The sequence below is a fragment of the Lytechinus variegatus genome, chromosome 14 (genome assembly GCF_018143015.1).
Source record: "Lytechinus variegatus isolate NC3 chromosome 14, Lvar_3.0, whole genome shotgun sequence".
Classification (NCBI taxonomy): Eukaryota; Metazoa; Echinodermata; class Echinoidea; order Temnopleuroida; family Toxopneustidae; genus Lytechinus; species Lytechinus variegatus.
In genome coordinates, this window is record NC_054753.1 from 3,517,771 (window position 1) to 3,537,677 (window position 19,907).

General features: G+C 37.6%; 1 protein-coding gene across 1 annotated transcript in view; it reads right to left on the reverse strand.

Moving 5' to 3' along the window:
- Window positions 1-1,992: 1,992 nt before the first annotated feature.
- Window positions 1,993-19,907, reverse strand: part of LOC121427864 (waprin-Phi1-like) — a 38,357-nt gene continuing 20,442 nt past the window's right edge. The window contains exons 2-7 of the mRNA XM_041624437.1: window positions 14,727-14,871; window positions 12,738-12,878; window positions 10,138-10,263; window positions 8,375-8,506; window positions 7,726-7,851; window positions 1,993-3,387 (exon numbers count right to left, since the gene is read on the reverse strand). Of these exons, the coding sequence (XP_041480371.1) occupies window positions 3,383-3,387; window positions 7,726-7,851; window positions 8,375-8,506; window positions 10,138-10,263; window positions 12,738-12,878; window positions 14,727-14,871 (675 nt within the window). The 3' untranslated portion in view covers window positions 1,993-3,382. The remainder of the gene's footprint in view (window positions 3,388-7,725; window positions 7,852-8,374; window positions 8,507-10,137; window positions 10,264-12,737; window positions 12,879-14,726; window positions 14,872-19,907) is intronic.

Genomic DNA, 19,907 nt, shown 5'->3' on the forward strand with positions numbered 1-19,907 from the left:
GTGGAGAAGGGGGTGGGGATAGAGGGTTTACAAGTCTAATCTTTCGGGGGCAGAAACGGCGGATAGTGCAAAATTTATCAAAGCTTCCATTACCACATTCCTCCCACCACCACCTAATTCATAATCACCATCATCACAACCATCATCATCTACATCATCATTATCATCATCACCATCATAATCATAATCATCATCACAACCACCATTATCATTAACATCATCATCATCATCACTATCATAATCCTCCTCCTCCTCCTCATCATCACCACCACCACCATCATCAAAATTATCATTGGAATCTTTGCTCCACCATTTTTCTCCTCTCAAAAGTTCGGCGTTATCATGCCACTTCTGTCGCGGGAGGGGGCATAGAGATACGATCCTTTGCATGCTCTCGAATTTTTGAATTTTTGTTCCAAATTTTCGGGGGTCATTACGCTGCTGCTGTCCCTGGAGGGGGACACATCTACAACCCTCGCTTAATTGATTCGCGATCTCGGACACTTCGTTCTCTCGCTCATAATTATAATACTCCCCCACCATTTTCAGATCCGGTTGCCGCCCTTGGCCTATTCCACAGTCAATATCATCAGCATGGACCCTATAAAGAAGGTCCATGCATGGAGCTATTAATAGCTCTATGGTCCATGTTATCAGCAAGTTAAATAGCAATACTGCCCGCACACGGCACAAACTAGTTAGCTTAATTCATAAATGATCCAGTTTTAATTAATGTTACAATAAATTTCGAACGATTTTCATTTCATTTTTTATAAAGATATCATAGTTTTAAAGCTACTTCCTGATCATAAGCCTATAAATGTTTTGCCACATTGATGTCATACTCTCAATATTTAATACGCTATTTTACTTCAGATTTTTTTCCTAATTAATAGGAAATCTTTGAAAATCGTTTTATTTTAAATATTACTTTTGTATATATGGTATAAAGATTCAGAAGGAGGAGAAGAAGACTAGCTACTGCATCATTGGATTATAGACCCGGGGGGGGGGGGCACTTACATTGACGAGTGGATACCATGCGCAACCAAAAAACACGTAAAACATTGTAAAAAGGATGTCTTTTTCACGATAGGGCACGTTACGTACGTGGTGCCGGGTAAAAATGGCAGAGGTAATAATGGCAGAAGTAAAAATTGCAAAGGTAAAAATGGCAAGGGTAAAAATGGCAGAGATAAAAATGGCAGAGGTAATCCATTTTTACCTCTGCCATTTTTACTTCTGCCATTTTTACCTCTGCCATTTTTACCTCTGCCATTTTTACCCTTGCCATTTTTACCTTTGCCATTTTTACTTCTGCCATTTTTACCTCTGCCATTTTTACACCGAGCCACGTACGTAACGTGATAAGGGTGTCAAAAACACAAAAATAATGAAAGAAGGGTATCTATTTCTCTAGGAAAATTACGTGTTTAGGGTCCATTTTGCGGGGATGATAGAACAAAATTAAAATGTTTTATAAAGGATGTCCTTTTTGCCCCAACACTACGTGTTTAGAGTCCGATTTGCGCGAGGTGTAGAAGGTGCATGGGGTCGTTCTAAACCAAATAAGGTAAAGCCGACGACCGAATGACCCGTAACAATAAAACATTCCTGTACTTGTTTAGGGGTTCATTTCGGGGAATTTTTGCCAAGAGTATCGTTTTGTTTCCAATGCTTGTTAAGGGTAGGGTTTCACACGCTAGTACTTGTTAAGGGGTGCATTTTCAGAATATGGAAATTACGTGTTTAGGGTGCTTTTCGAGACCCCATGGTCGCGCATGGTATCCACTCGTGAATGGAAGTGGCCCCCTGGATTATAGAGCATCTTTCATTCACCTAATGCAAAATCTCGTACCATAACACTCGTGCCTTTTCACTGTTTACATACATATACAGATGTGAATGACATCGAGTCACAAGGAAGTAATTTGACATTTCCTAAGAACACAGACTGACGCTTGGAAATGAATACAGAAAGGTAAATGATAATAGATTTCTGCTTGTTTTAATCACTATTTCTGCACATTAGACGATTGAATCATATTTATGATACCCCCAACAAGAAAAAACTCAATGCACACTTATACAGATAGAAATAAAAAATCAAGGTAAATCAAAATATACTAAAAACCTTTTTTTTTCAAATGAAAAAAAAAACCCAGTAAAATATAAGAAGTCATCGATAAATGGAAAGGTCACTGGGACTACCATAGCAACACACTTCTTTCAGTTCTGTATTATTTTTGGAACTGATATTCTCAATCAGAGAAAATGATTTTCAGTTACATTTTGTTATTGATTTTAATTTTAGAAATCCTGAAGGCTTATACAGATATAAGAAAGTTCATCAAATCAAATCAATATGACATTTATCATCTATTGAGTAATATAATTTTTCTAATACATAAAATAGTTGTCTACGTACCACTCAATATATTCAGACTGGCATCCTGAATAATCATCGATAAATAATTCAAACCCTTATAGTCAATAGAATCTTTGCGATAGCTTGACATCGAACCGTGCAGACATCAAATTATACAATTATACGAATAAAACATTTTCATCAATTTCCGTTACAGAGGAACAATTTCAACTCGCTGATGATTAATTTCAACAAAACTTTGGGCCTTTTCACACGTGAATCTTGAATCATCACTGTAATGATAATTGCAGGCGTTCGTGATTCTAATCATGTTCTAGTTTGGTTTCACACGTGCTAAAATTCGTCATTAGTCTTATTTTCACTGGAATCATCGTTAAAATCACGATTTTTTTATAACGTTTGAAAGGGCGGTAAATCTCATGGACGATTCCATGCTAGAAAAGTCAGCTATTTTCACAACATTTTTCAAACTATTGTCCAAACGAACGCAGAGCTTCAATTTGTTTTGTGGTAATGATAGAGTTCTACTGGCACTTGGTAGTAACAACCAACAAAAACATGCTGTCCATGGGTGAATTAGAGGTGAAAATGTAGCGAGTCGTACGGGACATTTCTGAATCCCGTACGACACACAACATTTTCGCCCTTAATTCAGCCATAATCACATATTTTTGGTTGGTAATCAGTTTTTCACATGATACCAACTATAACTTTATTATTGACTAATAATAATTGTACATTGCTCAAGCAATCAGACTAGAAATTGTTGACAAAATGTCCCGTACGACACGTATGGAATCGCCCGATTCACATTTAAGTTGCAAGAAAATGATTCGATAACTCCAGTTGGATAACAGAAAATAAAGCAATGATTCGTGAAGGTTGATTGGTATTCCATTAAACATGTTAAAAGATGGAAAAAGAGAGGTTTCCGGTCAGACAGTCCAAGTAACTGGGATTCTTCGGTGCTCGACAAATCTAGGAACTTGAACTTTATTCTGTAGACAGATTAGGAAAAAGGGAGAAAAAAAAGCATGAAATGAATAATGAGTCGAAAGTCAAGCAGGCTGTTGGACCCATATAGATCGACATCACTGGACAATTAATAATAATAATAGGCATTTATATAGCGCCATCTATCTAGAAATATTCTATTCCGAGGCGCGTTGTTATCATTATTATTACCCCGGCTTTAGCTCGAGATGCCTCTCAGCGCTCATGCATTCAAGGAATTAATCCTGCCGGGTACCCATTCACCTCACCTGGGTCGAGTGCAGCACAATCTGGATAAATTTCTTGCTGAAGGAAATTACGCCATGGCTGGGATTCGAACCCACCACCCTCTGTTTCAAAGTCAGAAGACTTATCCACTGGGCCACAACGCTCCATTCTTTCGGCACACATAATTATGTACAGTGCGTCCCCCCAAAAAAAACGAAACCGAGATTAAGCGATGATTTTTCATAACTTAATCACAAATACAATAGACAAATGGCATACCAATGTAGAGCTTAGACATGTTAGAATCTCCTCTTTCATCTGATATTACTAAGATTATTCCCCATTCACGCATGAGTGAGCAAAAACAATTTGAAGAAAGGATACCAAAAACTCATTTGGCGGTGGGTATCTGAATTTCAAAAAGAAAATCAAATGCCTAAAAAGCTCAATATCTGCTCGTTTATTTGACACCTTAATCACAAAAAAATGGTAAAGAAGTAAAAAAGTTGTTCGCTCGAAACATTGCTTGTATTTCCATAAACGTGTTTTCACCGGTTTCCCACTGAAGCTATGATCGCATGATTAACAAAAGACTTAATGCATAGTTAACAAAACGGAGTGTCAAGTGAGTTTGAACGCTAGCCTTTAAACCTCTTCATTTTATGAAATTATTGAAATTCAAGCCTTATTTCAAATAACCAGCTTATTTCTTGACCATTTTCTGTTATTGAGGTATCAAATTAAAGAGCAAATAATAAACTTTTTGAAAGTGTGGTTTTCTTTTTGAAACCCAGATACAGCCCGCCAAATGACTTGTTGGTATCCCCTCTTCAAATTGTTTTTGCTCGCTTATGCTTGAATGAGTAATATCTAAGTGATTCCGGATGAAAGAGGTGATTCTAAGCTTTAAAATGGTAGGTCATTTGTCTATTGTATTTGTGATTAAGTTGATGATAAATCATCGATAAAATTTGGTTTCGTTTTTTGTGGGACGCACTGTTTATAGTCTACTGGAAATCCAACAGAAATATACTGAAGGTCTAATAGAAATTTAATGCAATCTGTTGATCTGTTGCAATCTATATGCTTTATTACAACACCTTTGGTTGTTACATTTACACTCTTTGGTGTTATGTTCAATCTCTAGGGTGTAATTTTAACACCTCAGGGTGTGGTCCTCTATCAACACCAGTTGGTGTCAGTTTTAATACCACAGTGAATATTTTGCCAGTTCCATCCAAATTGTTTAAATGGAAATTGAAAGAGTCCGATATTTTGTAGTAATTGTGACCAAAAAGGAGATTTAATGCATGTATTTTTATTTTGTGATTCAGTTATACCATTTTGGAATACTGTAGAAATAGTTACACGTAACATCGTTTGTAAGAAATTTTGTGTTTTCACCTCACTTTGCCATATTCAACTTAGCTAAAAAGACAGAAAATATCAATGATATAAGATACTTTATTTACTGTGCACTTTTTTCTATTTATAGAATTCTACATATAAGAAATAAAAATGCGACACATAATATTAAAAAAAAGTTATTTGTCTTTATTGTTTAGAGACCGTATAGAGGTAGAAATAAATAAAAGCAAAACACATAAAGATAGATATTGAGATTGCACGGTCATGGAAAAGGGTCCTCGGACAGGTCGGAGGATTGTTATTCCTTTTTAATTGATTGTTGTCACCGTATTTAGACAATCTGTAATTTTCCACTTATCAAAAAATATCATCACAAGCAGATTCCTTGAAACCACAGATTCAAGCTCATTAAATCTATCAATAAAGCAAAATGTATATGCTCTTGAATGAAAAACTTCACTTTTTCACACTAAAAAGTCACTGATTCTGATCATTTGTTTTACTGGATCATTAGAGTCTGATAGATTATTGTTTTGCTAATATAATATGTCTTTAATCCACGTCTGCACACCAATTAACGTAGAGGGTGTTAACACTGCAATGCTGCTCTAGGTTTCACGCCAGTAAAACATTTCCCATTCACAACTGGCGCTGTTAAAAAAACCCCAACAACTAAGGATGCATAGGTGGAGGGTGGAATGTATACGAGCGGCTAGGATATATATATGACATTCCATATCTGACCAGAAAATGGTACCTGGACCGTTTTATTTCAACAATGAATCGGCATTTATGAAGATATAATTCGCTTGAGGAATCAAATTCATCACCTGAAACAATAACATAGCCCTATTTTTTCGGCAGTCAATTGTTTCAAAAGTTATCGGTGAGAGGTCCATTCTTTCTGATTTGTGAGCAATAACTTTGTCCTTCCTAGAATCATTGTTAGATGGCTAATCAATACGCATACACTTCATGTCAGTAACAGTCAGTTGTATCGGAAAATACGAATCATGGTAATGTGATGGGTTGAATGAATATCACTGGCCCCGTTTTATAGTGCCCTGGTAGAGGGCAGGTAAAGGGGGGGGGGGTGGAATTCCTCAATGAGACAGACAGGAGTACTAAAAGAAGGAAAAGGGGGAAAAAGAAGAGGAGAGGGGAAAGGAAAGGGGGATAGAGAAAAATAAAAGGAAAAGGAAGGAATGGAAGATGGGAAATAAAAGGGAGGAAAATAAGAAAGTGAGAATAAAGACATGAACGGGGGCGGGGAAAGAAAGGAGGATAAGAGAGAGAGAGAAAGGGAGAAGAGAAGGGAGAGAGAGAAATAAGAGAGAGATATAAGAGAGGACGAAACAAAGGGAAAGAAAAGGAGAAGGGAATAGAAAGGGGAGTGAAAAGGAAGAGAAGAAAAGAGAGGAAAGGAAAAGTGGGGGGGGGGGGGAGGGAAGAAAAATGATAACAAAGGGAAAAGGAAATGAGGGGAAAAGTAATGAAGGGAAAGGGAGATATGAAATGAAAAAATATGAGATAAGAAAAAGGGGAGAGAAGGGAAAGGAGATAAAAGAGGGGTAAAATGATTAAGATGCTGCTGGTGTTGCTGCCCTCTACGCCCGTTCCTACAAACTTTAGACTACAGGGGCCCGTTGCAGAAAGAGTTGCAATCAAACGCAACTCTAAAAATCACGCGCAACTTGATTTTCAACCAATCAACAGCGCACATTTTTGACTTACGATTGATTTTTTGACTTGCGTTTAAACGCAACTCTTTCTGCAACGGGCCCCTGGTCTCACAGGCCTAATTCATTCCCCAAAGACTCATGTGTTAAATTGGCACTTTAAAAAATTCATAAAAAATAAGGATGAAATTCGGGGGTCGAATGTTTACTACCAGTGGATAGGATTTATATCTGGCAATCCATATCTGACTAGAAAAGGGTCTCTCGACCGGCTCATTTTAAAAATAAATTGGCGTGTTTGAAGACATCGTCGGGGGGAGAAGAAGAAGATGAAGATTCATCACCTCAAACAGCAAAATAGCCCTCCTTCCGCCAGTCAAAATATAGTCCAAAATTGGTGATATTTCTTCCCAATTTGGGAAAAGGAAGTTCAGTAATTACCAAAAATAGAATCAGTGTTAGACGGACAATCATATGCATACACTTTGTCAATCAGCCATATCAAAATTAAAAAAAATAGCAATGGGTTGGCTCGAATGAATATCTAGGGCCTGCCACTAGTGATTAGGCCCGTGAGACCTGTAGGGGTACAGGTTGTACGGGCCTAATCACAACTGGCTGGCCATAGATATTGCTCCATTTTTAAATTTAATATTGCTGATTGACAAAAATGAATGAATATGACTGACAATCTAACAACGATTCTAGGGAGGGTACCTACTGAACTTACCTTTTCCAAATTCCACCACTATTGAACTATATTTTTACTGGCGGAAGAATTAGGGTCATTTTACTCTCTCAAGTGATGAATTTGGTCCCGTCAGGTATAGCCTTCATAAATGCTGATTTATTTTTAAAATGAGCCGGTCGAGGTACCCTTTTCTGGTCAGATATGGAATGTCGGACATTTATCCTATCCACTGGTAGTAAACATTCAACCCTCGAATTTCCTCCTTATTTTTAAGTGCCTCTTTAACACATGAGTCTATGGGAAATGAATTAGGCCTGTGAGCCCTATAGGGGCACACACACTGATCTGTATACAGATCATACATGATATGAATTTACCTGGGTCGGTGCACACATTACCGCATCCGTTGCCACAACATCTCTTGGCACCCGGGCAATCGAAATCCTCGTTACATTCTTGGACGCATGTCCCGAAACCAGGTTGAGGACAACTGCCGGGTTTAACTGAGAGACAGAAAATGTATTCAAAGGTCATGCCCACTCCAAAAAAAAATGTTGATTAGAATCGATTGAGAAAAAATTTAAAAATTCAAAGCATGACGCTGAAAACTCCATCAAAATTGGTTGTCATAAGAAAGTTATGACATTTAAAATTTTCGCTTACTTTTCACAAAACAGTTATATCCACAACTCGTACGAGAGACACAAAGTTTGCCATTCTATCGGTGTTTGGAATTTTAAAAGCAGAGCAATCTTCGCCGGAGCAACCCTGAGGAACCCACTCGTACGGAGGTGCACGGCGGGTAATGACCAGCTAGCTTGGGGTTTTCGAAAACTTTCGTTTATTCGCCCAATTAGTTTGGTACAGTCCATAGTAAGCTTCTAAATGTTTTAAAAAACTTGAGAAAGGGCTTAATTCTAAGGCGATTCATAGACCGAATACAGGAGTTTGTAACATACTGAAAAGAGGCGCAACGGCAAGAGATGGACAGATACACGCACGAAAGAATGGCTGAAGTTGATTTACCTGGCGCCCTGCACACATTCCCGCATCCATTGGAACAGCACTTTTTATTACCGTCACACTCTGCATCGCCACTACAATCTTGGATACAGATCCCAACACCGTCATTTGCAGGGCAATTTCCCGGTTTCTCATCTGCAAATAAGAGGAATGTTATGCATAGATAAGATTTTCTTTCTGTAATGAAAATTGCAATCAATCAGTTCACCCACTCATCTATTACGTTTGCATGCGTTCAGTCAAACGACTTCGGTCACTCAACAATCGTACTCAACGTTTCCTAAATGTCACGTATCTCTATATTCACTTGAAATAATCTCACCACCTGAATTTTCTTTTCTGATCAGCGAGCTTCTTCATTTTCGCGCCTATAATGAGAAAAAACATTATCCTAGAGATTTTTCCCTGTAATTGTCGCTTTTCATTTAATTTTGTACAATTCTATATGTCATATGTAATGCTTTAATTATGACAAAATGTTTATGATGTGAGTAAAACGAATTTCCAATGGGACAATGAAATGAAATTGATTGACTTAATTGAATTTACCTCAATGTATTCCAAATTTAGCCACACTTATTTTCAAAGTTTGTCTACTGCAGCGAGTCAGTGGCGTAATAAGCCAAATAATTTTAGAGAGAAGATTATAGAAAGTCACGAACGAGTCGATTTCTTTTTTGTAACACGAAAACTATGTGATAGATGTTGACAATAATATTATGTTTCACTTTCTTGTAATTTTCGTTTATTTTCTCTCTTAGTGCTGAAGAAAATGTAACAAAAGAAAAATACTGAAAGGAAATCGTAATTGTAATCAAAACTAAACCAAAAGGACACAAAAACGGAATAAAAGGAAAAAGAAAAAAAGTAAATAAAAAAGAAGAAAAAGGAAAGAAAAAAGACAAAAAAAGAAAGGTGAAAAGGGGAAAAGAATAAGAAAAGACAAGAACATGAACAAGACAAAAGAAGGAAAAGAAAACAAAAATAAAATCAAACGGAAACAGAAAAAAAGAAAAGAAAAGAGAGAGAGAGAGAAAAAAGAAAGAACAGAAAAAAAGAAGTGGGGGGGGGGGGGAGGGAAAAAAAAATCAGAGGTAGAAATAGTAATTCCTTGCCTGGTCGCCAGCCAAACCAAACAACGAGAAAGAAGTCTTAAGCCAGGCTGACACTTGCACGACTTTTGGCCACAATTTTGTCGTGGCAAGTCGTGCCATTTTGGGGCACGAACTGGGAGGCTCCCGCACTGTTTACCCGACTTGTTCACGCATAGTTCACGACAAGTTCACGATGAGTTCACGAATGAGTTCACGAATGCGTGTCCGTCAGTGTCCACATTGACACGAACTGGCACGAGTTCACGCACAGTTTGCGCATAGTTTACGCATTTCCCGCATTGGCACGACGAGTTTGCACAATTCGGACGGTGTCGTGCTGAACTATTCGTGAACACGACGTGAGCTGTTCGTGAACTATTCGTGACAGTCGTGGCATGGCGCGCACTGGCACGCATCCTCCCGCATCGTCCCGACATGTTCCCGACGAGTTCACGAACAGTTTGCGCACAATTCACCACCCGGTCGCTAAATTTGTCGTGACCAAAATTTTGAACATTTCAAAATTCTCGTCCCGACATGGCACGCAGTCACGACGTGTCACGACGTGTTTACGCACACTTAAAGCCAGTTTACGACTATTTTGCGCACTGGCACGACTTGAGTCGTGCCAATGCGTGACACAAAATCGTGCAAGTGTCAGGCTGGCTTTACCTGTGGAGTTTGCGCACACATTATTGCTTCCGTTGTCACAACACTTCTGGTTGGCCGCACAATCACCATCGCTGGTACAATTACCAGTGGCGTTTGAAACCTCCGCAGGACAGAATCCATCGTTAACTTCAAACCCAAACAAATGAATGAAATAATAATAATAATAATAATAGTGTATATTTGTAGAGCGCACACACCGTCAGTAGACGCTCATGGCGCTAGCCGAGCAACAGTTCTCTTTTACAATGTAAAAATTATATTTTGTAGAAATTTATATAAGTACTACACAAGAACCATGAACAAGTACGATGTAAGAATAATAATAATAATAATAATAATTTCACATCTGGTTCATTCACCCCAACCCATCCATCAGCCAATCATCATGCGGAACCCAGTGCCCGCTAGCTGCCCCGTTCACTGACAATTTAAGGGGTAAACCCAGTCAGTACATAACTCACAGGAGCTCTAGCAATCTGAGGACACCGGGTCCCACATGAACAGCCAGCGAGCGGGAAGGGATGAATCATAGGCTGGTTACTTGGTTATGACATCAAAGTTTGTTTTGAATTACTATAGGATCCAGGATTTTCTGAAGGGGTGGGGGATTTTTCCCGATGAAAATTTGAGCAAGAAAAGAAAGGTCCTCTATTTCAAGGGGGGGGGGGCATAATTGTGTAAATCAGCACATGTACATTTATTGATAGTGGCTGTCAAACTGGGGGCACGGGTCTGATCCACTAGGATCTGCCATTGCATTAAAGACGCATTGACAGATTTCGAAGGGGGGGGGGGTTGGCGATCATTAAAAAAACAAATCATGTGATCACGTTTCACGTTTCTGTACATGTTTACTGAAAAAGTAGGGGTGGGGGATATCCCCTCCCAATATTTCAGGGGGGGGGGGGTGGTCTATGTTATTATCCCCAAGTAATTTACGGTTGAACATCATAATGTCTGATGAATCATATGAGAATTATGATCATGATGAGAAAGGGGGAGAACAAAGTGATCATGATAATATGGACTAATGATTGTCTTTATATGCATGATAAACATAATATTTTTTTTTCCCTCGGAATTTTCTTATTTCTATTGTTATCAAATAAAAGCATGCCTTTCAGAAATTGATAGAAACAGATGGATGGAGAACGAAACCCCCCAACAAACCAGTGATTAAATAGATTTACGTGTTCTTGTTCATGTCTATGTTTATTATTATTTTTTAATATATAAATGACATTATCTTCTTTATATTTTCCTCTCACCACAAACACGCGTTTGTGGTGTGACCAATTATTTTACAATCCTTTTTGAATGTCATTAATTTTGACTGGATAATTATTCATCCCAAATTATGATATAAAATATATATATTCTGTTCATAAAAAATAATGTTGCGTAATCTGACTCAATACACCATGACCCATTTCGCATACATTCGTAATTCCGAAGCTTCGTTATTCCGATGGTTCGGATGTTCCGAAGGTTCGTTATTCCGAAGGTTCGTATTTCCGAAGGTTCGCAATTTCGAAGGTTCGTTAATCCGAAAAAGAAATGAGGTTCGTAATTCCGAAGGTTCGTTAGTCTGAAATCCAAATGATTAACTAACCTTATTTCGTTTTCGGATTATCGAACCTTCTGAATAACGCCACAAATTTTCGGATCAACAAATCCTTTAACGTTTTCGGATTAACGAACATCGAGGTATAGGCAATTTACGTGTTTCGGAATTACGAACCTTCGTAATAAAGAACCTTTGGAATTACGAACCTTCGGAATTACGAAGTGTAACCATACCATTTATGTCAAATAGCCCTTATCATAAGTGGGGGAAAAGACGTCTCCCCGACCTCCAACCTCTACAAAAATATTGGTGACTGCCATTTTTCTTCAGTAGCCCCCTCTGTTTGGAATAAGCTATACTCTCAGTCAGTTCAAGACCCTACTCAAAACTGATCTCTTTAATAAATGACTTCTAGTGTGGATCGGTCAATTGGATGAGCACACCAGTTTTTTACAATGTTTCTTAACCCCCATCTCATTTAATTTCGAAGTGTAATCCTGAAACAGATAATAATGCGCTTACACTGTTAGAAAAAATAAAAGAAGTTCCTGCAGCAGAGTCTCGAGAACACCTGTACTCTTACCGAATTGCGTAATAATCATTCTGTAAATTCATAAAACAAGAATTTTTCTGCAATTTAACAGAACAGGTCTGTTTAAAGAGGGGGAAAAGGGTGTTTTATTCAAGGAAATTTGTAAGATTCCATACATCAAATACCAATTTCCTGTAAGATTACGCAATTCGGTAAGATTACAGGTGTTCTCGAGACTCTGCTGCAGGAACTTCTTCTATTTTTTCTAACAGTGTAGAAACGCCCGTTAATAAGCGCCTAGCGCCTTTTGAAATTAATGTTCTGAATATTGTTATTATTACTTATTTTTTTTTTATAAAACCTGAATTGATTATTATGTTGTCTGTGAGAGGGACATTTTTTTTTGCGAAACGCTCTGTTATAGGTACATTCAAATATACTCAAAACATTACTTTTCCCGATGTATTAAGGTAATAGAGTGAGGATCATGAAATAAATTACCTTGAATTGCAGTCTGACACACGTGACCACATCCGTTCGAGCAACACTTTTCAGTGGAGGCGCAGTCCGCATCACTGGAGCAAGCTTCAATGCATATACCGATGCCACCACTTATAGCGGGACAAGTCCCTGGATTAACAACTAAAATAAAGAAACAAAATCAAGCCTGAACATACACATGACCAATACAAATATAAGAATAGAATTGAAATTTAGCGTTCTCTTAAACACAATTAAAAAGGAGATAATTATAATTATTTGTCATTATTTTCATTATTACCATTATCATTGTTATAGTTATTACAATAACTATTATTATTATTGTTATCATCATTACTTTTCTTCTTATTATTAATAATATGCAGCACCATGATTTATAAAGTGGGTGGGGGGGATGTGGAGGGGAAAATGGGGGGGGGGGCAAGGGTGGATAATTTTTCTACACTTCATTCCTATTCTACATGCACCCTCCTCCACTCCGAACCCGTAACTGTTCTGAGTATTAACACAAAGCTAAGTTTTGTGTGATACCTAGGTCCCACGATTTGTTCCACTATTCAAACGTCGGTCTTAGACCCCTGTTACATCTGAGAGATTCCCTACCTCGGGCCGGCCCGGGGCCTACCTCGGGTCGGAAAGAAATCAGATGTAAACATCCCAAACCTACCTCGGGCCACCTTTTAGCGAACCTACCCGAGACCACATCCAGAGGTAGTCTCGGGTAGGTATCGGGCCGGCCCGGTCCACCGATTCGTATATGTAAACGCACACAAGCTTTCGAACCTATCTCGGTCCGTTGTCAGCTGTTAATTTACGTCATAGCGCGCGCTGTCCCCTCCCCAGCCGCGTCGTTCTTCGAACGTTTTTGCGGCATGCAACATGTGAATTGTGATTGATAAAGTCTTTGATTTTAGTGAAAAGAAGCATTTTAAACGTATCCTTTTCAAGTCGATCATATCTTCAACGACTGCTGGGATCATCAGCATTCTTTCAAAATCTCGGGTAACTTCAATTAGCGCGCGCGAATTATTCGGAGCCTAGATCGAGAACGCCTTTAAAAGGTGTCAGCAATCGGATGCCGCTCGAAACAGTACAGATAGGGCGGCGATAGGGGAGGGAAAGAACACTGTGATGTAAACAGACCACATTTCGGACTCGGTCCGTTCGCGAAGCTAATCCACCAATAATCCAGTCAAGGTTGCAAGTGGACTCGGTCGGGTCTCGGGTAGGAAACTTTCAGATGTAACAGGGGTCTAAATCAATCATGGAGTAATCGTTGTGATCTTATCCACTAGCGTACCGGCGCGGGGGGGGGGTAATCTGCTCCCCTGACGAGTAACAACCCATGCAAAGGACGTATCCCTGCCCCCTGACGAGCTTCAAAACCTTTTTTGCCCCCCCCCTGACGAGCTTGAATACCTATTCCCCCCCCCCCCGAAGAGCTTGTATACATATTTTGCCCCCCCCCCCGACGAGCTTGAATGCCTATTTTGCCAGCCCCCCCCCCCCGACGAGCTTGAAGACCTTTTTTGTCAGGCTTGTCATTTTTTCTTCTCGTACGATTGAAGACATTTTCCTTTGAAGACTTTTTTTTTATTTGCATGTCATTTTTTTTTCCTGGTACGAAATCCTTTATTTTTTTATGATTGAAGACCCATTTTTCCCTTTATTTTTTGCTTGTCAATTTTTTTTCGGCAGACGGTTTTGCCCCCCCCCCCTGTGGAAAATCCAAGGTACGCTACTGATCTTATCCGATCGTATCAGATTGTATCCGATCAGATCAGAGCAGTCGTGGTGATCGAATTGGCCGTTGAAAATATTTCATTTGTTCACAAATTGTCGCGATCAGTTACGAAAGGCCAATCGTAGCTTTCGTGGAGGATCACACGACGGCGGGGATCGAGGTATTACGAGAACCAGACAGGTCCTCAAAATATTACTTTTCCCGAGGTATTAAGGTAATACAGTGAGGATCATGAAATAAATTACCTTGAATTGCAGTCTCACACTGGTGTCCACATCCGTTCGAGCAACACTTTTCAGTGGAGGCGCAGTCCGCATCACTGGAGCAAAGTTCGGCGCATGTACCGAAGCCAGCAGCGGGACAAGTCCCCCGGATTGCTAGCAGCAGCAGCTAAAAAAAAAGAAAGAAAAGGCAGACCTGAACATTTCCATCGATAATAAATCGTGGCCTACCAAGAGAGTAAACACATGAACTATAACTGAAATAAACAAATATAAGAATAGAATTGAAATTTATCGTTCTCTTAAACACAATGAGAAAGGAGCTAATTATTATTTTGATTATTTATGATTATTATCATTATTACCATTATCATTGTTATTGTTTTTACTATTACTATTATCATTACCTTTCTTTTTATTATTATGGGGGGGGGCAAGGGCAGATTATCTACACTTCTACATAATCTACACTTATTCTATATGCACACTCTTGGTGTATGGCATTTCGTTGTAATAAAGAATAAAAAATAAAGACACAAACTTTGGTATAGGCGAATTTTATTCTCGTTACATCCCTGCTATAGACTACTCGGCCACAAACTTCAATTTGGCATATAGCATCACGGCAATTTTTTTTTCAAATAAAATTGTGATTGGATTTATATATAAACTCCTCAAAAAAGATTGGAAATCTGACTTTGATCGATAATGCCTCCTCCGTTTTGTAAATATCAATGAGTAATTATTATCAATTAACAGATCATTCAATGTTCTTTAAAATGGTACCCTACATGATATGATTATTGCTTACATGGAGGTGCAGTACCTTGAAATGTGGGGCAAGGTAAAAATTCTAAAGTTGCAAAATGACACAATATTAAACACGTTAAATGCCACTGCTTTTTTGCATTGGTGAAGAGTGAGTTTCTCAGCGGTTTCTTTTAATTATTCTCATGTACCTTAACTAGTAGAGCGGATTAGCCGAAAATTGTGCAAATTGTGACTAAAGCATGAAACCTTCACAAGTATTAGTATATGCCGTAAGATTTATTTTAAAGATGGGAGGTAAATTTAAAAATGCCATTTTTGGCCGATGCCATGGCAACGGAATAATTTCTAAAAAATGACATACATTCCCATGTAAATGGTAAATAAACATGATATAGATGAATAAAATGATAATTTTTCAAGCTTCCAATCGAATATATATAAAATTTAGAAACATTCAAAATCAACAAGATAGTTCCAATTGGTCCGTTGCCATGGCAACGGCTTGTTTTTCCCCAGAAAAATAAAGATTTTGATTAAAAAAACGTTGTAGAATATGATTTATCTTTAATTTCCACTAATTTCAGTGTTAAACAAAGATATTTTGGTTGCTAGATGTATAAATTATATCTCAAGCATTTGCCATGGCAACCAAATAACAACTATTTTACAAAAATAACATGGTTGACAAGACAATGGGCAGGTGGAAAAATCAACTGGAATTGACTTAATCTGTATGCTTTAGTTTTGACCCCCTCATTTGAACCAAAAATACAGAAAGTGTTCTGCAGGAGTTCTTTATAAAGATAAAACTTTAGTTGCCTTGGTAATGCATGAATTAAATAAAAAAAAACAATGTTGCAAAGATCCCGTTGCCATGGCAACAGCTTATTTCCCTCTAGAAAGGTAAAAATATTGATAAAAATGTAGAATACATGATCATCATTCCATTTTCAATCATTTTATACTTTTCACCTTTCCATAACCTTGTCATCCCTGTTGTTGTTGTTTTTAATTAAGATGTTATCTGGTTGCCATGGCAATGACTTAAGATGTTATATTTATAAATTTAGTCACAAGCATATCTCGATTAGTACCTCAACAATCAATCGTAACTCTATGGAAATCCATCAGTGTCTTTTTTTTCTACAGGAAATTTGCCCAATGTCCTTTGTAAACAAAAAGAAGCACAGTGTATTTTCAAGAAACCAATGAATGCATGAATACCAGCACAGTTGAAAAAATACTTTAAACGAACTGTTTTAAGATGGAATTATCCGGATCAGTTCATTCGTGGCAATCGTATTGGTCGTTGAAAAAAAATTAATAGTTCAAACATTGTCGCGATCAGTTGCGAAAAGCAAATCGTAGCTTTCGTGAAGGATCCAACGACGAATAACGAGAACCAGACAGGTTCTGTAAACATGTTAATTTATAGAATGAATAAAAGGGTACTTACGAGCGGCAACTGCAGTGGAAACGAAGACCAATAAGGTGATGAACATCAAGGAACGTAACATTGTTGTTGATAGTTTTCGATCTCAGGAAGAAAACGTTTCGAATGAAGTCTTTCCTTACGTTGTCTCTATTTAAAAAGAATATTTAAAAAATCAATGGGGAATTTCGCTCTGACAAAAACTTTTTTGTAAAAATAGCAAATATAATTTTCGTCACTTGATAAAGAGTTGCAGCGGCACTCGAAAGCTCGTGAACTTGTAAGCTAGTGAACACTTTTTGCGAGAGTGATCACGAATTTCCTTATTGACCATAGTATAGATTGCGAGACAAATGAATACCCTCTAGCGATTGTTTCAATCCGCAATAATGAACCTATTTAGTATCATAGCAAATATATGTATACATATATTGGTGAAGGTTTGAAGGAAATCAATTGAAGATTAAGAAAGTTATTAGAATTTAAAGTTTTCTCTCATTGTGACGTCATTCGCCCCATTTCATCAGATCGTATCCTATCGTATCAGATCATTCATCGTGTTCATGGCAATCGTATTGATCGCATAATTTTTTTGAAATTTTTTTTCTGTTGCAAAAGGCCAATCGCGACGTTCGCAAAGGAATGTATTGCAGTTGGAACGAAGCACAAGCTTGTCTCTCGCCTGACATTCTCTGTCTATTTTTCCCACTAATACGTATTTCACACTTTCACGATTTGCGCAATGATTCAAACAGCAATCACAATCGTGGAGCAATTGTAATGATCTTATCAGATCGTATCAGATCATATCAGATTAGTCGTGGTCATCCTATTGATCGTAGAAGAATTTTGAATGGTTCGAAAAACTTTCACGACCTGTTGTAAAAGGCCAATCATGGCTTTCATAAAAAGATCGCACGACAGTGGCAACGAGGTATAAAACTTCTAAAAGGCCAAGAAATATTGAAATTTGAAATTAAGATTATTCAGTAATTAGTAAATATTAAGTAGATGCTCTCATTCTATTCAGGCTAACCAGTGCTCAAATACAATTTACCACTTTTCAAAAAATTGAAATCAACGTTTAACCTTGGGTGCCGTTTTTTGCTGTACTTTGGGGGGGAGGGGATGCTGCAAACGATTTTCTTTTCCCGCTCAATTCCTGCAACATTTGCTTTTGCCTTCTATACTTCCCCCATACTTAACATATCATGATGCCATTATTGGGAAGAAAACACATAAAAAATAAGTACAAGAACCAACAAAGAGTCGGTGTAGATACAACTTCATTTCCGAAAATAGCATAGTAATTCAAAAACTTTGAAAAAATAAATAAAACTAAAAGTTAGATCAATACAACTTCTATATATCACCATCACCATCGCCTCCAACAATTATAATAATGATAATAATATTAAAGATTAAAAAAACTGAAACAATGACACAAAGCAACAATGAAAACAATGATCGAAATATTAACAGCAATGACCAAAGATATTTTTTTTAAAGTAAATTTCAAATAACTTCTGTTTTTAGATAGGCCATCTATTCTCCAACTCCACACATTTAGAATAATAATAAACAATCAATAAATGGGCTTATCTTGATCTGTAAAAATACTTGAACATCACTGTGACAAAAAACTAAACTCATACATGAAAACGCAGAGATGTGATGAGAAACTCTAATAGATTTTACCTCTTCTATGCTTCTTTTCGACGGGTGGCTCTAACTCTCCGTCAGTCTTGCGGTCCAATTCGTCAAGTCGCAAACTGATGAATTGTCAATGTTTATATAATTTCCGAAAGTTTAAGGGGGCGTTTAGAAGAGCACCAATTACCACCAATCAGGGCAAAGGAATGATTTAGTCTTAACGCCCACGTCATCCTTCTATATCCAGGTAAGTCGTCCATATTTTTTCAAAAAATATATTTGCTCCAAGGGACATACTTAGGTTAGAGGCGGGTGGCCAAACGTGGGGGGGGGGGCGCAGGGGGATTCGACCCCCTCCGATAATTTTTTTAACTAGAAAAATAGAAGGAAAGGGGGATATGGGGAAAAATATGAATTCAGAAAATTAGATTATCACAAATAGACAACTCTGTGTCGCTTAACTGTTTGAAAGCCCAGTGATCTTACTCCTCATTAAGAAAAAAAATACCCTAGAGTCGCCCGTGCTGTGGTATCATCCCCAATAACATCGAGATTATGAGTTCTTAGCGACAGCCATACCAAAGACACATAATCTACACCGACTTGACTCGATCACTTTGCTCGCTCGCGAGTATCTCAAAACTTTGTCCAATTATCTGGACCCTAAAAGTGAAAATCAAAGCCCATGATAAACAGATAATGCAGTGCATACATCCGGGGTTCTCAATGTGTTCGTACGATTGCGAGTATTTTTTGAAAATATTTTGTGTTCATTTTTTGCTTTCCTAATATTTTTAAATTTAGATTTAAATTTATTGCTGTAAAATGTTTCCTTTTTCTATTTTGTTTTTTTACATTTTGATAGATTATTCACATCTCTAAATTGTAAATAATTAGGGGTAACTACTGTGTCCCCTTATTCACAAAGACATAACTGTTATTCACATTTTGAACCCGAGGAAAGATATTTCAACCAATTAATATTCAAGAGTCGGGGACCAACCCACTAAAAACAAACAAAATATAATAATAAAAATTCAATTTTATTAAGATTTTGATAAACGCCGAACCTATGTCTAGAAAATTCGATATCCCAAAATTTGTGTGTTTGCGTGATAAAATGATGGTGATAAAAATAATAATGATAAAAAGCTTAACCTTGCCCTTCAAAATGGTGAGCTGGCAATGGGTAAACTTGCAAATGAGAATCAAGATAATGCATTTGCATGTGCACAATAAAACGATATAAAGATTGACGTAAAGGTAATATTATTTTTTACAAACAGTAAAACTGAGATAAATATTTATTCTTAAAATAATATTATTTCAATAAACACTATAAATGACGA